Source organism: Chelonia mydas, chromosome 1, assembly GCF_015237465.2.
Source record: "Chelonia mydas isolate rCheMyd1 chromosome 1, rCheMyd1.pri.v2, whole genome shotgun sequence".
Lineage (NCBI taxonomy): Eukaryota > Metazoa > Chordata > Testudines > Cheloniidae > Chelonia > Chelonia mydas.
The window spans coordinates 22,625,433-22,641,741 of NC_057849.1; the positions used below are offsets into that span (position 1 = coordinate 22,625,433).

At 42.5% G+C, this 16,309-nt stretch overlaps 1 protein-coding gene across 36 annotated transcripts in view; it reads right to left on the reverse strand.

The window, feature by feature from the left end:
- The window catches only part of PICALM (phosphatidylinositol binding clathrin assembly protein), a 114,849-nt gene that overhangs the window by 43,543 nt on the left and 54,997 nt on the right, over positions 1 to 16,309 (reverse strand). For 28 of the 36 annotated variants that reach the window (XM_037889319.2, XM_043528500.1, XM_037889251.2 and 25 more), the window contains 3 exons: positions 10,138 to 10,261; positions 9,661 to 9,797; positions 2,037 to 2,137 (listed from right to left, as the gene is read on the reverse strand). In XM_037889319.2, the coding sequence (XP_037745247.1) occupies positions 2,037 to 2,137; positions 9,661 to 9,797; positions 10,138 to 10,261 (362 nt within the window). Of the gene's footprint in view, positions 1 to 132; positions 153 to 2,036; positions 2,138 to 9,660; positions 9,798 to 10,137; positions 10,262 to 16,309 lie in introns of those variants that run through there. The other 8 variants (XR_005223820.2, XR_005223812.2, XR_005223814.2 and 5 more) reach the window with 2 other exon arrangements.

The following is a 16,309-nucleotide window of genomic DNA, read 5'->3' on the forward strand; positions in this document are numbered from 1 at the left end:
CAGAATGTGAACACATACATGCCCACAGGGAATAGCAGGTAATACACACAATATGTGTTTCAGAAAGTTTACTCTTGCTGGTAGAAAAATTAATTGAAGCAGGCCGAAGCTCACAAAATGAAGAATGAGATAAGATGTTGAGTGCTCTCATCCTGTTAAAGAAAAACCAGGAAACAACACTGTTCCAATGCCTATATTTTCATTAATCCAAAAGTATTTAAGTAAAGTATCCTAATGCCTGGTTTGAAACCAAGTTCTTTTCTCAAATCCAAATGGGAGTTTAGCACTCAGGGCTCATTTGGAAAGGTAACGTGTGTATTTATCATATCATTTTATGTCTACAAAATCTGGAATTGAAATGTCACCTCAGTTAGCTCACCGTTTTACTAAATCCAACATATTTATATAAAGAAATAAAAAAATACACCCCTTCCTTGAAGTTTCTAGTGCTCTACGGATACCCACAATTACAACAGTGAGTTTATATATTAATTACGTGTTTCACCATTATCTGCAAAATCCTAGAACACTCTTAAGTAATAGGAAAAGAAACATGAAAGGCTGGGGCAAGCCAAGGAATATTTAAATATGCTAATACCAGGTTGCTAAACATCTGAGGTCTGAATACTCTTGAAGGAAAACGGTTTAATCTGTTTAATTGCCTTGTAGCATGTTGTTGGCTACCCGTAAGAAAAGCCAAATTTTATGTACACAGGTTTACAACATAATCTACATCAGAAAACACCTCTGTCTAATGGGTCATCTAGATTACCCCATGAAACGTGACAGGATAATTTTACTATTCTTAAACCAAACCTTAGGAAGATCAGTCAATTCTAATCTTCATTAGCTTCAGTCAAAGTGGTTGAACAGAGTCCCATTCAGTTTTTTCTATTTCCTAACTATTTTAGGAGGGTGGTGAAGCACTGGAATGCATTACCTAGGAAGGTAGTGGAGTCTCCTTCCTTAGAAGTTTTTAAGGTCAGGCTTGACAAAGCCCTGGCTGGGATGATTTAGTTGGGATTGGTCTTGCTTTGAGCATGGGATTGGACTAGATGACCTCCTGAGGTCTCTTCCAATCCTTAATCTTCTATGATTCTATGATTTAGTTAAACATTTTGTTAATATTCACCCAAAATTCTCTGCTGCACTCTTAAGCCTTTGTGGTTTGTATTCCTCGCCTAATCTGCATCTTTGTTTTATGTGGTTACAGGCCACCCTGTCTACTTTCAGCCTTCTCACTCTAAAAAAGCTTTTCTCAGGGATCTTAGTTTCAAATAATTTTATTGATCTTTTCTGCACTATTTCAAATTAGTCTATTTTTAAATTTTGTGCTCAAAACCATGTGTGTCTCACATTGGGATGTTTGGCACCAAGAAAGTGGCTGACAACTAGTTGGAAGATTCCTCCCAGCTGTGGATGAAGTAGTTTTGCAATATCTGGATGCACTGAACATGAAAGTATTACAGTACTGATTCATACAATTTGTCATACTAAATTATTTTACCAATAGCTCCCTTTCATCCTAAAGCACTTTATAAAACCCCCAAACCATTCAGTATGATCTGCATCCCTCTAGTTCAGTGGTTCTCAAACTGAGTCATGACCTCATTTTAATGGGGCCACAAGGGCTGGCGTTAGACTTGCTGGGGCCTGGGGCCGAAGCAGAAGCCTGAGCCCCACTGCCCAGGGCCAGGGGCTTCAGCCTCACTGGGGATGAAGCTCTTGGGTTTCTCCTTTGGCCCCTGCCCAGGGCTGCATGGCTCAGATGGGCTCAGGCTTTGGTCCCCTCTCCTGGGGTTGTCAGAAGGGGGTCGCAGTACAATGAAGTATGAGAACCCCTGCTCTAGTTTGCACCTGTGTTTGTTTGATCCTTCCCTCTCATATAGAGCTTACATTTGTCCTTGCTGAATTCATTTTAAAGATTTCAGAGAGTTTCCCTATTTTAGCAAGGATAGTCTAAACTATGGAGAATGTCACTGATGGGAGATCGGCTATATGGCAATTAGAAGCATGATCCAATTTAGAGTTCTTACCTCCCCATGTACCTCCTACTTGTGGCCCAGTGGATATAGGATGTACAGATGGATGAAAGGTTGGCTGCAAATCAAGTAGATCATTTGGCAGCTTTGATGTGCTACAGAGACAAAGGAGGATAACTGTTTGAACTGTATCAAATAGTTCTTAATACAAGACAGCATTTTCAACTATTATGAACAGATTCACTAAACATTAAGGGGACATAACTATAGCAGTTTGTTTTTAGTTTGATGGGGAATACCTTTGGATGGTAAACATAGCGAGCTCAATTCTCTGCCATGCTAAAGCCCCTCTGTGCCAGTCCATCAGCAGAGAGCAACCATAAGCCTGGTGGGTATAATCTACCGATTTCTCACACTCTCTTCAGACCCTGATGTCCGAGTGTGGCCAAAGCATGCCTGCACTTCAATCATGCCCAGCTCACAAAGAGACCTCACAGGGGCTACTGGTAGCAAGTGGCATCTCTAAACTGTGCCAGGAAATCAAATTGACACAGAACTTGTCCCAGACTGGAACTACAAATGGCTCCTCTGTGACCACTCCTCAGCTAAACCATCATTTATTGAGTACAGCAGAGAATTTGGCTCAATGACTATAATGCTGATAAACTTTTTTAAAGCTTTTGAAGTTTTTTTAAACACTGGCCACAGCTGTTCTGTCCTCGGTGATGCTGATGCATAAAAAAAGGTAAATTTATTTACCTCTCCATTGGAAACAAATCCAAACCCCAAGAGGTGTCAAGCCCCAAAACTCATTGAAGAGAAGAGGAAAAATTTCCATGATTAACACATGGAAATGGGGGAGAAGGGCACACAAGTCATTACAACAGTTGTATTTAAGATGTCAACTATCTTTCAAACAATGGAGAGGAAAAAACATGTTAATGAGTCCACTTAAGTTCATAAGATTTTACAGTTATAATATATTTCTTCAAAACTCTGGAGTAGTGCGTCCATCCAGGTCCTAATCGTATTTTTACATATAGTACATTAAGAGTTAAAGTCTCCTTTAATCACCAGCAATATAGGAGACAGAATAAATACTTTAAACCCAGTGCACAAAATCACTTACATCCAAGTTATGTTGGCAATACCGTCGAAGCGAAAAGGTTAATCTAACTTTTGTACTGGTGGCTATCACTGTAGTATCTGATGACTTCTCAGAGTAAGTAGATTAGGACAGCAGTGGTCCCTAAATGAAATTCAGGGAAGCTTCTGCTCTAATCCAATCTCTGCTCACAGAATTCAACTTCGGGTAAGTTTTTGAAGTGTGAGAGAGAAGAGGAATTCTAGTCTTACTTTTCTCCCGTTGTCTATAGATAGAAACAAATAGAGACAATGCGTAACATCTCATGAACCATTGAAATAAATTCCTTTCTATGCTCTTTTGCTTGGATTTCAGTTAAAGTAATATGTATTAAGTATGTGATGAGTCGGAAGAAGAGATTCTTTACCTGCACCCTAATTTGCATTTTGAGATGCTTTGTCCCTATGGGTGTTCCATCGTAGGACGTATGCACGTCAGTGTGCTCTCAAATGGAGATTGTAAAGCAGCGCCCATGGGCCTGTGCAGAGCAGTTCCTCATGCTCCCACATGAAGTCAAATAGGGAAGTGCGGACCCGCCACCACTCAGTTCTTTCTCAAGCCCAAAGTCAGAGACTTTGCAGCAGAGGGGAAGGAGGGCAAGAAGTGGAGTCCATAGGGACAAAACAGCTCAAAGAACTCAAGTCACTGTACAGTAAGTAACCTCTCCCTTGAGTTTGTGTCTCTATGGACGCTTCACTGTGGGACACTCCCCAATAATAACTTAACATGCAGGTGGGTGCTAAGGAGGCAGGCGCAAGACAGTTCAGAGGACTGCATCATCAACTGTTTCAGTTCTAGAGGCAGGTACGACAGCGTAATGCTTGGCAAACATATGGATGGAGGACCAAGTTGCAGACCTGCACATATCTGCTACAGAAAGCTTTTCAAAGGGGCTATAGACATGGACTAAGTGCTATTGAAGCGTTCTGTCACTCAGAGAGTTGTATTCCAGCAGTCTCATAGCATGTTAAGATGCAACTTGAGACGCACTTTATTCAGGTGGAAGGCAAGATGTTCTCCTGACATCTAGTTAGTGTATACAGGCCAGTTTCCTCCCTGGAGGCAGGAGGCATTGGATAGAATACTGGTAGGTGGGTTTCCTGATTAATACGGTATTCCAAATGAGACCTTAGGGAGAAAACCAGGAAGGAGATGTAGGGTAACTATCTCTGCAGAAGTCAGTGAACAGTGGTTCTGTCATGAGAACACCAGATTCTCCCATTCACCTAGTCTAAGTGATGGTTATAAGGAATGAAGTCTGAGAAAGAGGGGGAGGAGAGAGCAGGTAGCCATCGGTTTGAAGGAGGGTTTCCACAGGACATCGAGAACCAAATTTAGATGCCATTGGGGAGCCGGGTTCCAAACAGGAGGAAATAAGTGGTGAGAGCCTTTAAGAAATCTGGTCATGGGAGGAACTGAGTGGAAGGCTGTGATAGTGGCCAAATGTACTTTGACTGAGCTAACTGATAGACCTTGTCTCTTCAAATCCAACAGGTAGTCTAGGATCCTGGGGAGTGGAGTGTCTGATGGTTGACAGGAGTGAAGAGAGCACCAGGAATGGAAATGTTTCCAACTCTGAAGGTAAGTTTTGCGAGTAGTAGGTTTCCTGCTTGATAGAACAGGTTTACTCCATGCCTGAGAAACATCTACAACCCATGCTCACAGATTCAGGGACAAGGGGTTGTGGGGGAATCAAGGTCCCTAAGTTCTATGACAGGGGATCCCTCCTGATGGGAAGGTGGAGAGGCATTGAGGAGAAGTGAAGGAGGTTTGAGTACCACACTTGTCTTGGCCAGGACTGTACTATGAGGATAACCCTCACTCCTTCCTGTTGCAGTTTGAGCAAGATCTTGAGAATTAGATGTAGAGGCAGGTAAGCACTCTGCAGGGTATGGGGCCACGGTCTTATCAGGACATAACCCAGCAGTATCCTCCTTTGGAGCAAAAAAGGTGACATTTTGTGTTGACTGGGGTAGCACAGAGGCCTTCTTCTAGGAGACCCCAGGTTTGGCAGATGCTGTAGAAGACTGTTGCTGAGTTCCCTTTTGTGGTCCTGATGGAAGTTTCTGCTCAGGGAGTCTGCAATCGTATTCTGGTGACCTGCTGGATAGACTGCAAGTGTTTTCCATAAAGTACATGTAGGCAATAGTATAACCCCACTGACTGGTAGGGCCATCTTTCCTTGGGGAAAGGGGAGTGATATTTAAATCCCGACCTCTTCTAACAGGATCTGGAGGGATTCCACCTTGTGTTTCATTAGGTCCTGGAGGATGGTCTATCAGACAGTGATGTGGTACTGGCAGGTGTTGAGTTTTCCTTTTGGCTGGTACCCTTTAAAACTGCTCGCAAAGGTGTCCCCAGGAGTTCCAGTAAGCCCAATGAGTAGGAAAATGTCCCCAAGTGTATTTACAACTGCTAGGTCCAGGATGACTAGCGAGCTCTGAAAAGTCCTCTTCAGTATAAGAACTTAAAGGAATATGCTGGTTCAGCATCACAGACTTGAACCGATACTTCAGTCCAGAGGAGGATATTGTTTCTGACTCTGAAGAGGGGGCTTCTAGCATTGGTGTTAGTACCAAGGGTAGGGGTCCTGGTCCTGGTCCGATGAAGAGGAGTTCAGGTTGCAGATGTCAGAGCAGTATTGGGGAGGGAAGGTCTTGTGGAGCTCCTTAAGAGAGGAGACTCCAGTTCCTCCGATATAATACCATCTCCTGGGGAGAGAAATCTAGAATGCTGGAGGACTATGGTAGCCTAATGCAGCTGGTACTGGGGCCTGGAACAGGGATCACTACCAATCAGGAGATGGCCTCTCTGGTACCATACACAGTGACACCAGTTTGGGTGCTCTTTATGGCTCTGAGATGAGGATGACATCACGGCTCATGTAGAAATGCTGTGTGCTTCTTGGTGCTTAAATACATCAGGAGGTAATGAGGTAGGTACTTTGCACTGCCTGGTAGACATCTGATCCTAGCTACTTAGGCAGTACTGATGCCTCGGTATCAATTTCAGCAAGGTCTCTCGGGAATCAAATTTATGGGGCAACCGACCCCTTTTCTTAGATTGCCTGACAAAAAAGAGAAAGAAGCCTCTCTTCCAAGACTGTATCTGTGGAACTGTTGTTGGGGCTTCTACAGTCACCAGAGTGGCCTGACATGTTGAAGCTGATATATGGGGGAGAAGGGGAAGCAGACCCCACACTGGAGCTAGGGAGCACTACAACAGGAGGAGCTTCAACCTAGTACATCTATCCTTTCAAGACCTGCCTTTGAATCCCATGCAGACCTTGCACTTTGCCAGCACACGGGTGTCTCCAAGACACCAGAGAAGCTGGAATGCCTATTGCAATGGGGAAAAGACCTGAGACAGCTCTGACAAGGATTGAACCCTGGTGTCTTCAGCATAACCCTGAATGTCAGAGTACTAAAGCAAGGGTTCAGCAAAATAAATGGGGCAGGAACCCCCTTTTTAAAGCACAACTGTGCTGAAATACCAGAGAACAACGAATGAACTAAATAACTAAAAAAAAGAAAGAAGGGAATAAGAAATGCACAGTAAGTGAAAAGTAGGAAGCTGTAAAAACAGCAGACACTGAATGTTCTGTTTCAAGCCGCAAGCAGGTGAGAAGGAACTGAATGGTGGCAGGTCTGCACCTCTCTCTACGCCTTCGTATGGGAGTACGAGGGTGCAGGCCTGCAGACACTGCTTTGCAATTTCTGGTCAAGAGCGCACAGGCACATGAGTGTCCTATGGTGGAGCACCCACAGAAGGGACATATACTCAAAGAAGAATACAGCATTACTAGACGCTGTCCATCTGGGTCTGAAGGCATTACAATCTGTATACAGCGAGTATATAACGATAAAAGTATACTTAAGTGATATAAATGCCCAAATAAACACAACTCTTAGTTTTCGGATAAGATGCTTGTCTTTTGCATTAATCTAACTTCCTATGAACTGGCTCATTTTATAGTTACTGCCCAACATTAATGGGATACCGTAAGTTAGATCAGTATGTTCCCTTCAGCGCACACTGAAATGCAGCATTAGTGGGTCTTGTAGATCAGCAGGAATAGAACTATGTTGCTTACTAAGGGTATGTCTTCACTACTGTCGGATCGGCGGGCAGCAATAAATCCAGTGAGGACTGATTTATCGCATCTAGTCTAGATACGATAAATCAACCCCCGAGCGCTCTCCCGTCGACTCCTATACTCCAGCGCTGCGAGAGGTGCAGGCAGAGTCGACAGGGGAGCAGCAGCAGTCGACTCACCGCGGTAGAGACTCCATGGTAAGTTGATCTAAGTACATTGACTTCAGCTATGTTATTCACATAGCTGAAGTTGCATAACTTACATCGATCCCCCCCTAGCGTAGACCAGCGCTAAGAGACCCAAAATCTAAAGTGCCCAAAGATATGCACCATTCCCCATCTGAAGGCAGACGTGCCTTTGGCCATAACTGAAGATATTATTTAGAAAGTTCTTTTGGATCCCTTGTCAGCCTATCAGTACACTGGCACTGGCTCTACTGGGATCTACTCTACTACCTGCTCTTAACCAGAAAAAACGGAAATGAGAGAACATTAAGAAAAAAAGGAAAGTAAAATCTGACTCAGAAGATTACTGCTCAAGGTATGTTCTTGAAATACTTCATCTCAGCAACAAGAGAGAGGGTTAGCAAAACTGTATTTTGTACCATATATTTTGAAAAAACCAAAGCAGGCTAGAACAGATTAAAACACTTACTGAACTTTTCATCTGCAAATGATGTCTATCTATAATGTAATTTTTTGCCAAAGCTTGGGTTTCAGACAATCATTGGTGAGATTAACAAATGTTTTGGATATCCAACAAATAAAATTATATCTGATCATTTTAAATGCTTTGTCCTTTATCAAGGAAGCAACTCAAATGCCATATACTCTTCTGTTTTTACCCTCATGACTTCCGGTTACTAACAACAACTGCTCATTTCTGTAATTCTGAATGTGTTATTTGATTCAGATCATTGATAAATGGTTGGTGTCCTATAAATAATTTCCTATATTTGTTGCCCAGTGGGAAATAAAGTCTACCAGAGTGCGAACAGTTTTTGAAGAACGGCGAAGAGATAAGGGAGGAAATGTGCACGTTCCCCTGTAAATTCCAGAGCAATCGTTAAACATTCTTTGGGTTCAAATCCTGACCAAGTCCCTGCATAACATGGCACTATTTTGTATGACTAAGGGCATGTACACACTACAAACTTAAGCTGCCCTATGTTAGGTCGACTTACAGGCTCCGTAGTAATTACTGCCGTGGTTCATGATCACAATACCCTCCTTCTGTTGGTTGTGCATATCCTCACCAGGAGTGCTTCCACAGACTTCAGAGAGTGAGAGTGAGTGTGTGTGTCTGAAAGCCCAGGCTCTCAGCTTCATGTATAGCTCCCCGGCGGGAGCATGGCTGCCCGCCACCCTTGGTTCTTGGATCCTCATCAGGAATCTGGGCAGCAGCCTGGCTGGGAGCAGGGAGCTCAGGCAGTAAACCAGCTGGGAGTGGGGAGTCGGGACCCTGGGGGAAAGCCCAGCTGGGAGCAGGGAGCCCGAGGCAGCTCGGCTCCAAGCAGGGAGCCCGGTGCTCCAGGTCAGTTGGGAGCCCGGAGCCCCAGGTGAGGGTGGGGTGCAGCCGGGCTCTAGCTGGAAACCTGTACCTGCCCCAGGGTGACAGCCCAAGCTGTGATCAGCCTTCTTGACAAGAATGACAGCCAACAGCCAATGTAAGTAACCAGCAGCGTCTATATGGACACTGCGTCGCACTGAGCCCTACACCTCTTGTGGAGGTGGAGTTATTACGACGATGTAAAAGGGCACTTACATCGGCGGGAGCAATGCTGTAGTTTGTACTCTGGCATAATTAGGTTGACGTAAGCTGCCTTATGTACATCTAACTCTGTGGTATAAACCAGGCCTAATAGTATTTTTATAAACTAAGCCCAGAACTGAACAGCAGGAACTGTTGGTATGGGAGGCTAGGGAAAGCATTAAATAATGCTCTGTGACAGAACTTGCATAGCTTCTTTACCCTAGTGGCACTCACACCCTCTTCATTCAAACCCCTGCCCTCAAATTCTCTTCTGAAACACCCACAAATAGTCACCTGTATCAGTAACCCATTTAAAAAAAAATACAGATGAGAGATTAAATTAAGCACCATCCTCTGGACCCATCAGTGAGAATTTATGTCTGACCTTTGCCAATCTATTTAGTAAGGTCCTTGAGGGCAGGGGAGTATATGTGCTGAGCATAACTGGCATTAAGATTAACAAGAAGAATTGCAAGGGTCATTAAACAGTTTATCAAATTAATCTGAAGAGAGAGGAGGAAAAAATTATTTCTACATGTCATGCTTATATGAATGGGATGTTCTCACTGAAATAGCTATCAAAAATCACTTATGGATAGATTCTAGGTAAGAGTAAATTTTTGCAACGCACAATGGCAGCGCAGCTGGAGCTAACTAATAATGAAAGCACAACTACTGAAACATACCTGTTTGAAGAGCTAGGCGTGGAAAAAATATCAACGGCTGGGGTGGTCATTATGCTTCCCGCTGCAGTAGACACAGGAGAGGCTGCTGTCGTTAAAGAGGTATGAGGTTTCTTTGCAAGTTCTTTTAGACGTTGTTCCTGTTGGGAAAGTGAGCTGGCATAAGAAACCGAGAAACAAGGTTTGTTTATATGGCTTCTGAAGTAAGTAAAACAAAACTCTAAAGAATTCTTTTTACTTATTTCATACAATAAGATGGCAGTCAAGTATGAATGTCTATTTACATACAGAAAGAAAAGCCAGTACATTTGCGGGGTTAAAAGATGTCACATGCCTGTTTTAGAAACTGAATAACTGATGAAGGGAAAACCCTCCGCAACTTTTATGACCTATTATAAGAAACTCCAGTGAGATGCATATGCACAGTATGTGCAATTATAAAAGTGACCTTAACTTTTCTGTAAACAGGAAAACACCTACCTTTAAAGCTTTTAAACGAGCTTGCTCTTCCTCTAATGCAGCTTGTTTTTCCCTTTCATCCACTTTAGTGAGAGACAGGCCAGTGCTTGCAAGGGAAGAGACTGCATTGGAAAGTGTGGTAGCCCTGATAATTGGACAGGGGGAAAAAAAAACTGGTTGTTCATATATGTGTCACATGATGGGAACAGCTGATCGAAAATGCTTTGCTTGTTTTTTCTCAGTTCCTTTATAGAATTTGTAATCTTAGCCTGTATGACACACAAATCTGAGATTATATAAACAAGTGTTACTTTAAAAAAAATGAAATTATGTTAATAAAATACTGCAGTGCAAAATTTAAGTGCCTATACTGCAAAATAGGAACTTCTAGAAATGGTGCTATCTACTCTCTTGTACATTGGCTCTGTGATCACTCCCCTTAGAAATGCCCCTTCCAAACTGCCTCATATGAATTCATGTTGAAGATTTTTTCTGTTCCTCTGTTAATTTATGAAAATTCAGATTAAACAGAGATTTGTACGTTTTGCGGAGGAATTGGAAGTTCTGGTAAGTTATCTACTATATTAAAATACAGTTAAACTAAGCAAACTATCTGGCTCAATTCTGAGACTATAAACGCACTTGATACAATGCATTACATTGCCAGGCAAAAGAGTTTTCACAGATTCCAAGGCCAAAAAGGACCATTGTGATAATCTAGGGTAACCTCCTGTTTAATACATAGAAGTTCCCCAAAATGATTCCTAGAGCATATTTTAGAAAAACATCCAACCTTGATTTTAAAATTATCAGCTATAAAGAATCCACTATGACCCTTGGTAAACTGTTCCAATAGCCAATTCCTCTCACCATTAAATATGTGCACCTTATTTCCAGTCTGAATTTGTCTAGCTTCAACTTCCAGCCACTCAACCATGTTTTACCTTTCTTGGATACATTGAAAAGCCCATTATTAAATATCAGTTACCCATGTAGATACTCATATGCTATAATCAAGTCAACCATAAACCTTCATTTTGTTAAGCTAAATAGATTGAGCTCTCACTAGAAAGCAGGTTTTCTAATTCTTTAATCAATCCTGTGGCTCTTTTAAATTTGTGATCACATTTTAAAAACAATGGGAAAATAAACAACTGTTAGAAAAAAAAACTGGTTTGACAAATCTGCTTTACTTTTAAGATAGACCTGTGGTTCTCAAACTGTGCATCAGGACCCCAAAGTGGGTCGCAACTCCATTTTATGGGCCGAAGCCCAAGAGATTCAGCCCTGGGCAGCAGGGCTCAGGTTACCGGCCCCCTGGCTCGGGTTGAAGCCCTTGGGCTTCGGCTTTGACCCATACCCCGCACAGGGAAGTGAGGCTCAGGCTTTGGCTCCCCTACCAGGGGCAGTGGGAATCAGGTAGACACAGGCTTTGGTCCCCCGTCTTGGGGTCCTATAATAATTTTTGTTGTCAGAAGAGGGTCGCAGTGCAATGAAGTTTGAGAACCCCTGAGATGCACAAAAAATGTTATTTTAGTCTTAAATACACCAGTAAAAAATTAACCATAGATTCATAGATATTTAGGTCTGAAGGGACCATTATGATCATCTAGTCTGACCTCCTGCACAACGCAGGCCGCAGAATTTCACCCACCACTCCTACAAAAAAACCTCACACCTATATCTGTGCTATTGAAGTCCTCAAATTGTAGTTTAAAGACCTCAAGGAGCAGAGAATCCTCCAGCAAGTGACCCGTGCCCCATGCTACAGAGGAAGGCGAAAAACCTCCAGGGCCTTCCAATCTGCCCTGGAGGAAAATTCCTTCCCGACCCCAAATATGGCGATCAGCTAAACCCTGAGCATATGGGCAAGATTCATCAGCCAGATACTACAGAAAATTCTTTCCCGGGTAACTTGGATCTTACCCCATCTAAAAACCCATCACAGGCCATTGGGCCTATTTACCATGAATATTTAATTACCAAAACCATGTTATCCCATCATACCATCTCCTCCATAAACTTATCGAGTTTAATCTTAAAGCAAGATAGATCTTTTGCCCCCACTACTTCCCTCGGAAGGCTATTCCAAAACTTCACTCCTCTGATGGTTAGAAACCTTCGTCTAATTTCTAGTCTAAATTTCCTGGTGGCCAGTTGATATCCATTTGTTCTTGTGTCCACACTGGTACTGAGTTTAAATAATTCCTCTCCCTCTCTGGTATTTATCCCTCTGATATATTTATAGAGAGCAATCATATCTCCCCTCAACCTTCTTTTAGTTAGGCTAAACAAGCCAAGCTCCCTGAGTCTCCTTTCATAAGACAAGTTTTCCATTCCTCGGATCATCCTAGTAGCCCTTCTCTGTACCTGTTCCAGTTTGAATTCATCCTTCTTAAACATGGGAGACCAGAACTGCACACAGTATTCCAGGTGAGGTCTCACCAGTGCCTTATATAACGGTACTAAAACCTCCTTATCCCTACTGGAAATACCTCTCCTGATGCATCCCAAGACGACATTAGCTTTTTTCACAGCCACATCACATTGGCAGCTCATAGTCATCCTATGATCAACCAATACTCCAAGGTCCTTTTCCTCCTCCGTTACTTCTAGTTGATGCGTCCCTAGCTTATAACTAAAATTCTTGTTATTAATCCCTAAATGCATGACCTTACACTTCTCACTATTAAATTTCATCCTATTCCTATTACTCCAGTTTACAAGGTCATCCAGATCCTCCTGTAGGGTATCCCTGTCCTTCTCTAAATTAGCAATACCTCCCAGCTTTGTATCATCTGCAAACTTTATTAGCACACTCCCACTTTTTGTGCCCAGGTCAGTAATAAAAAGATTAAATAACCAGTTAGATTTTATTTTACATTATTGTAATTTTGACAGTACAAGTACAGGAAGAGGATAAAATCATTGAAAATTGGCACTAGCCTACTAAAATTTAGTTTTAAAAGTTACAGTCCTATATTTTACAGTCAACATGTTACACGGAAGTGAATTTTTTAATTTTGTTTTTCTTAAATTTTAGTAGCAACACAACAAAGAGCAGCAGACTCAAGATTTTATTGCCAGGGACATTCTCAAAGAATCTCCAGTTCCCTAGACTATTTTGCATTTTAATCAAATGTTAAAAGAGCATTGGGGCCATCCATTGCCACCACCTTTTATGCCATTTAGTGCCTGATCCCCACTCATGTATTTCGACTCTTTATTTCAGTATTTTTCTGAGAAACAAAAGGACAACCTGAGATATTAAAAGACGTAATGAAGAGCATGCATGTGTTGAGTATTTTACAAAAATACAAATACTCATTTATAAGAACAATCTAATTAATAGTATGGAAAATTGAAGATTTCCAAGCAGCAAGCAAAGGCACCAAAAGTTACAGTGTCTCAAGTTGAAGTCTGAAAGTTCTACCATTATGAAGGCTTCTACCATTATGTGAATTGTTCTCAGTTCTGTAGACTCTAGTTGCACTACATTTAGGCCTGGTCTACAATACAAAGTTAGGTCGACATAAGCCTACTTGTGCATTTGTCAACACTTAATTTGTCTCCCACTGATGTAAGTGTCCCATTATGTCAATGTAATAACACCAGCTCCCTGAGTGGCATTAAGTCATGCTTGATGTTCAGATGTCGACACAGAGCAGGTGTAGATACTACATTACTTATGTCAACCCTAGAAGTCCTCCAGCAGCTATCTCAAAATGTCAAACACTGACTGCTCTGGCCACAATTGTGAACTCCAGGGGTCACATACACCACCAGCTCTCCCTCAAAACCCCATTAAAACCCCTGCAAATTTTTGAAATGCCTTTTCCTGGTTGTACAGGGTGGTGAGCACACCTCTATCTGCTTTCCATTGTTGTGTGAAACTGCTCGGCTGACCATGCTGGCTACACACTCCAGATGCACTCCTGCCTAGAGCAGACAGGAGATAATGGATCTCTTGGGCCCGTGGGAAGAAGAGGCTGTGCAATCATAGCTCAGAACAAGCTGTAGAAACACTGACATCAATGAGCAGATTGCTCAGGGGATGCAGGAGAAGGGGTGTGTCATAAATATAAAGGGAAGAGTAACCACCTTTCTGTATACAGTGCTATAAAATCTCTCCTGGCCAGAGGCAAAACCCTTTCACCTGTAAAGGGTTAAGAAGCTAAGGTAACCTCGCTGGCACCTGACCCAAAATGACCAATGAGGGGACAAGATGCTTTCAAATCTGGGGGGGGCGGGGATAGGGAGCAAAGGGTTCTGTCTGTGTGATGCTTTTGCCGGGAACAGATCAGAAATGCAAGCCTTCCAACTCCTGTGAAGTTAGTAAGTAATCTAGCTAGAATATGCGTTAGATTTTCTTTTGTAATTTAAGGTTTTGCCTAGAAAGATTCTCTATGTTTTGAATCTGATCATCCTGATTTTAGAGAGGTGATTCTTTTACCTTTTCTTTAATTAAAATTCTTCTTTTAAGAACCTGATAGATTTTTCATTGTTCTTAAGATCCAAAGGTTTGGGTCTGTGTTCACCTGTACCAATTGGTGAGGATTATTATCAAGCCTTCCCCAGGAAAGGGGGTATAGGGCTGGGGGGGGGGGAAGGGGATATTTTGGGAAAGACTTCTCCAAGTGGTCTCTTTTCCTGTTCTTTGTTTAAAATGCTTGGTAGTGGCAGCATACTGTTCAAGGACAAGGCAAAGTTTGTACCTTGAGGAAGTTTTTAATCTAAGCTGGTAAGAATAAGCTTAGGGGGTCTTTCATGCAGGTCCCCACATCTGTACCCTGGAGTTCAGAGTGGGGAAGGAACCTTGACATGGTGGCAGAGCGGTGGGATCATTTTGAACCAGAAGCACAGCAGGATTTTAAAATGTTTTGTAAATGGTGATTGCAGCTGTAGATTCTGTCTCTCTGCCTGAGGGACAGAGTAGCAGGCATAACAAAAGGATTTTTCTGTAGGCTGAGAACAGCTATCAGAGAAAAAAGGTATCAGGTTGCAGCACACCAAAATTTTACAAGCCAGGGGTTTTTTTTTGTTTTATTTCTGACTCTCGGATGTAAAGTTAGTTAAAAACAGAGAGGTCAGGATGACAGAATACAATGTTCAACAGAAGCTGGAATTAGCCAGATTTGAGGCTGAGGAAAGACAAAAGGAACATGAAAGACTGACAGAACTCAGACAGATGGAGATGGATGCACAAGCGGCCAAAGAAAAAGAAATCGAGGCTTCCACACCAGGAGAGCTGTGAAGGAGAAGGAAAAAGAAATGGAGGAGAGGGAAAAAGAGAGGACGCATGCTAAGGAGGCAAAGGAAAAAGAAATGGAGAAGGAAAAAGAGAGGAAGCATGCACTGGAGATGGAGAAGGCAAAGGCTCAGCAGAATATACCGAATAACCCTAACAATCCATCCCCAACGATCCACAAATGGGAGCGACTATGTCCACAGTATGATGAATCCAATGATATTGCTGAATATTTTCTCACCTTTGAGAGACTGTGCACACTCCATCAAATTCCTGAAGCTCACAAGATGACCACATTGGTTGCAAAATTGACTGGAAGAGCTCTGGACATATTCAATAAGATGCCTACTGAGGAGGCTTCTGACTATAATAAATTCAAGGATTTTGTTTTAAAACAATTTCAAGTTACACCTGAAACTTACAGAGTAAAATTTAGAGCCCTTAAGAGAGGACCTGGACTAAGTAATGTGGTTTATGTAAACCAGATGACAGACCTGTTTGATAAATGGCTCAACGGAAGGGATGTAACTAGCTTTGGAGGAATATGGAATTTGATGATACAGGAGCAATTCCTGAATATGTCCAAGAATGATATAAAACAGTGTTTATGGGATAAGAAAATGGACTCAGCAGGAAGTCTTGCTTCTTATGCTGATCAATACAAGCAGTCCCAGACCGCCAGAGAGGCAGGGCAAAATGGAACAAAACTGGTAGAGGGAGGAGAAAGGAACAACCCTGCTCGCAGTGGGAGCGGATACCAGAAGGGACACCCTCCGGCCACACCCTACTACTGGGGGCAGCCCAAGGCCCCAACTACACCCCCAAGGAACACTCCAGAAACCTTATCGTCCCACCACACCGTTCTCCAGCAACCCATCTTGCCCCAATGACCTGTCAGCTGGACAATGTTTTAAATGTAACAAGCCAGGGCATGTAAAGGCCAGC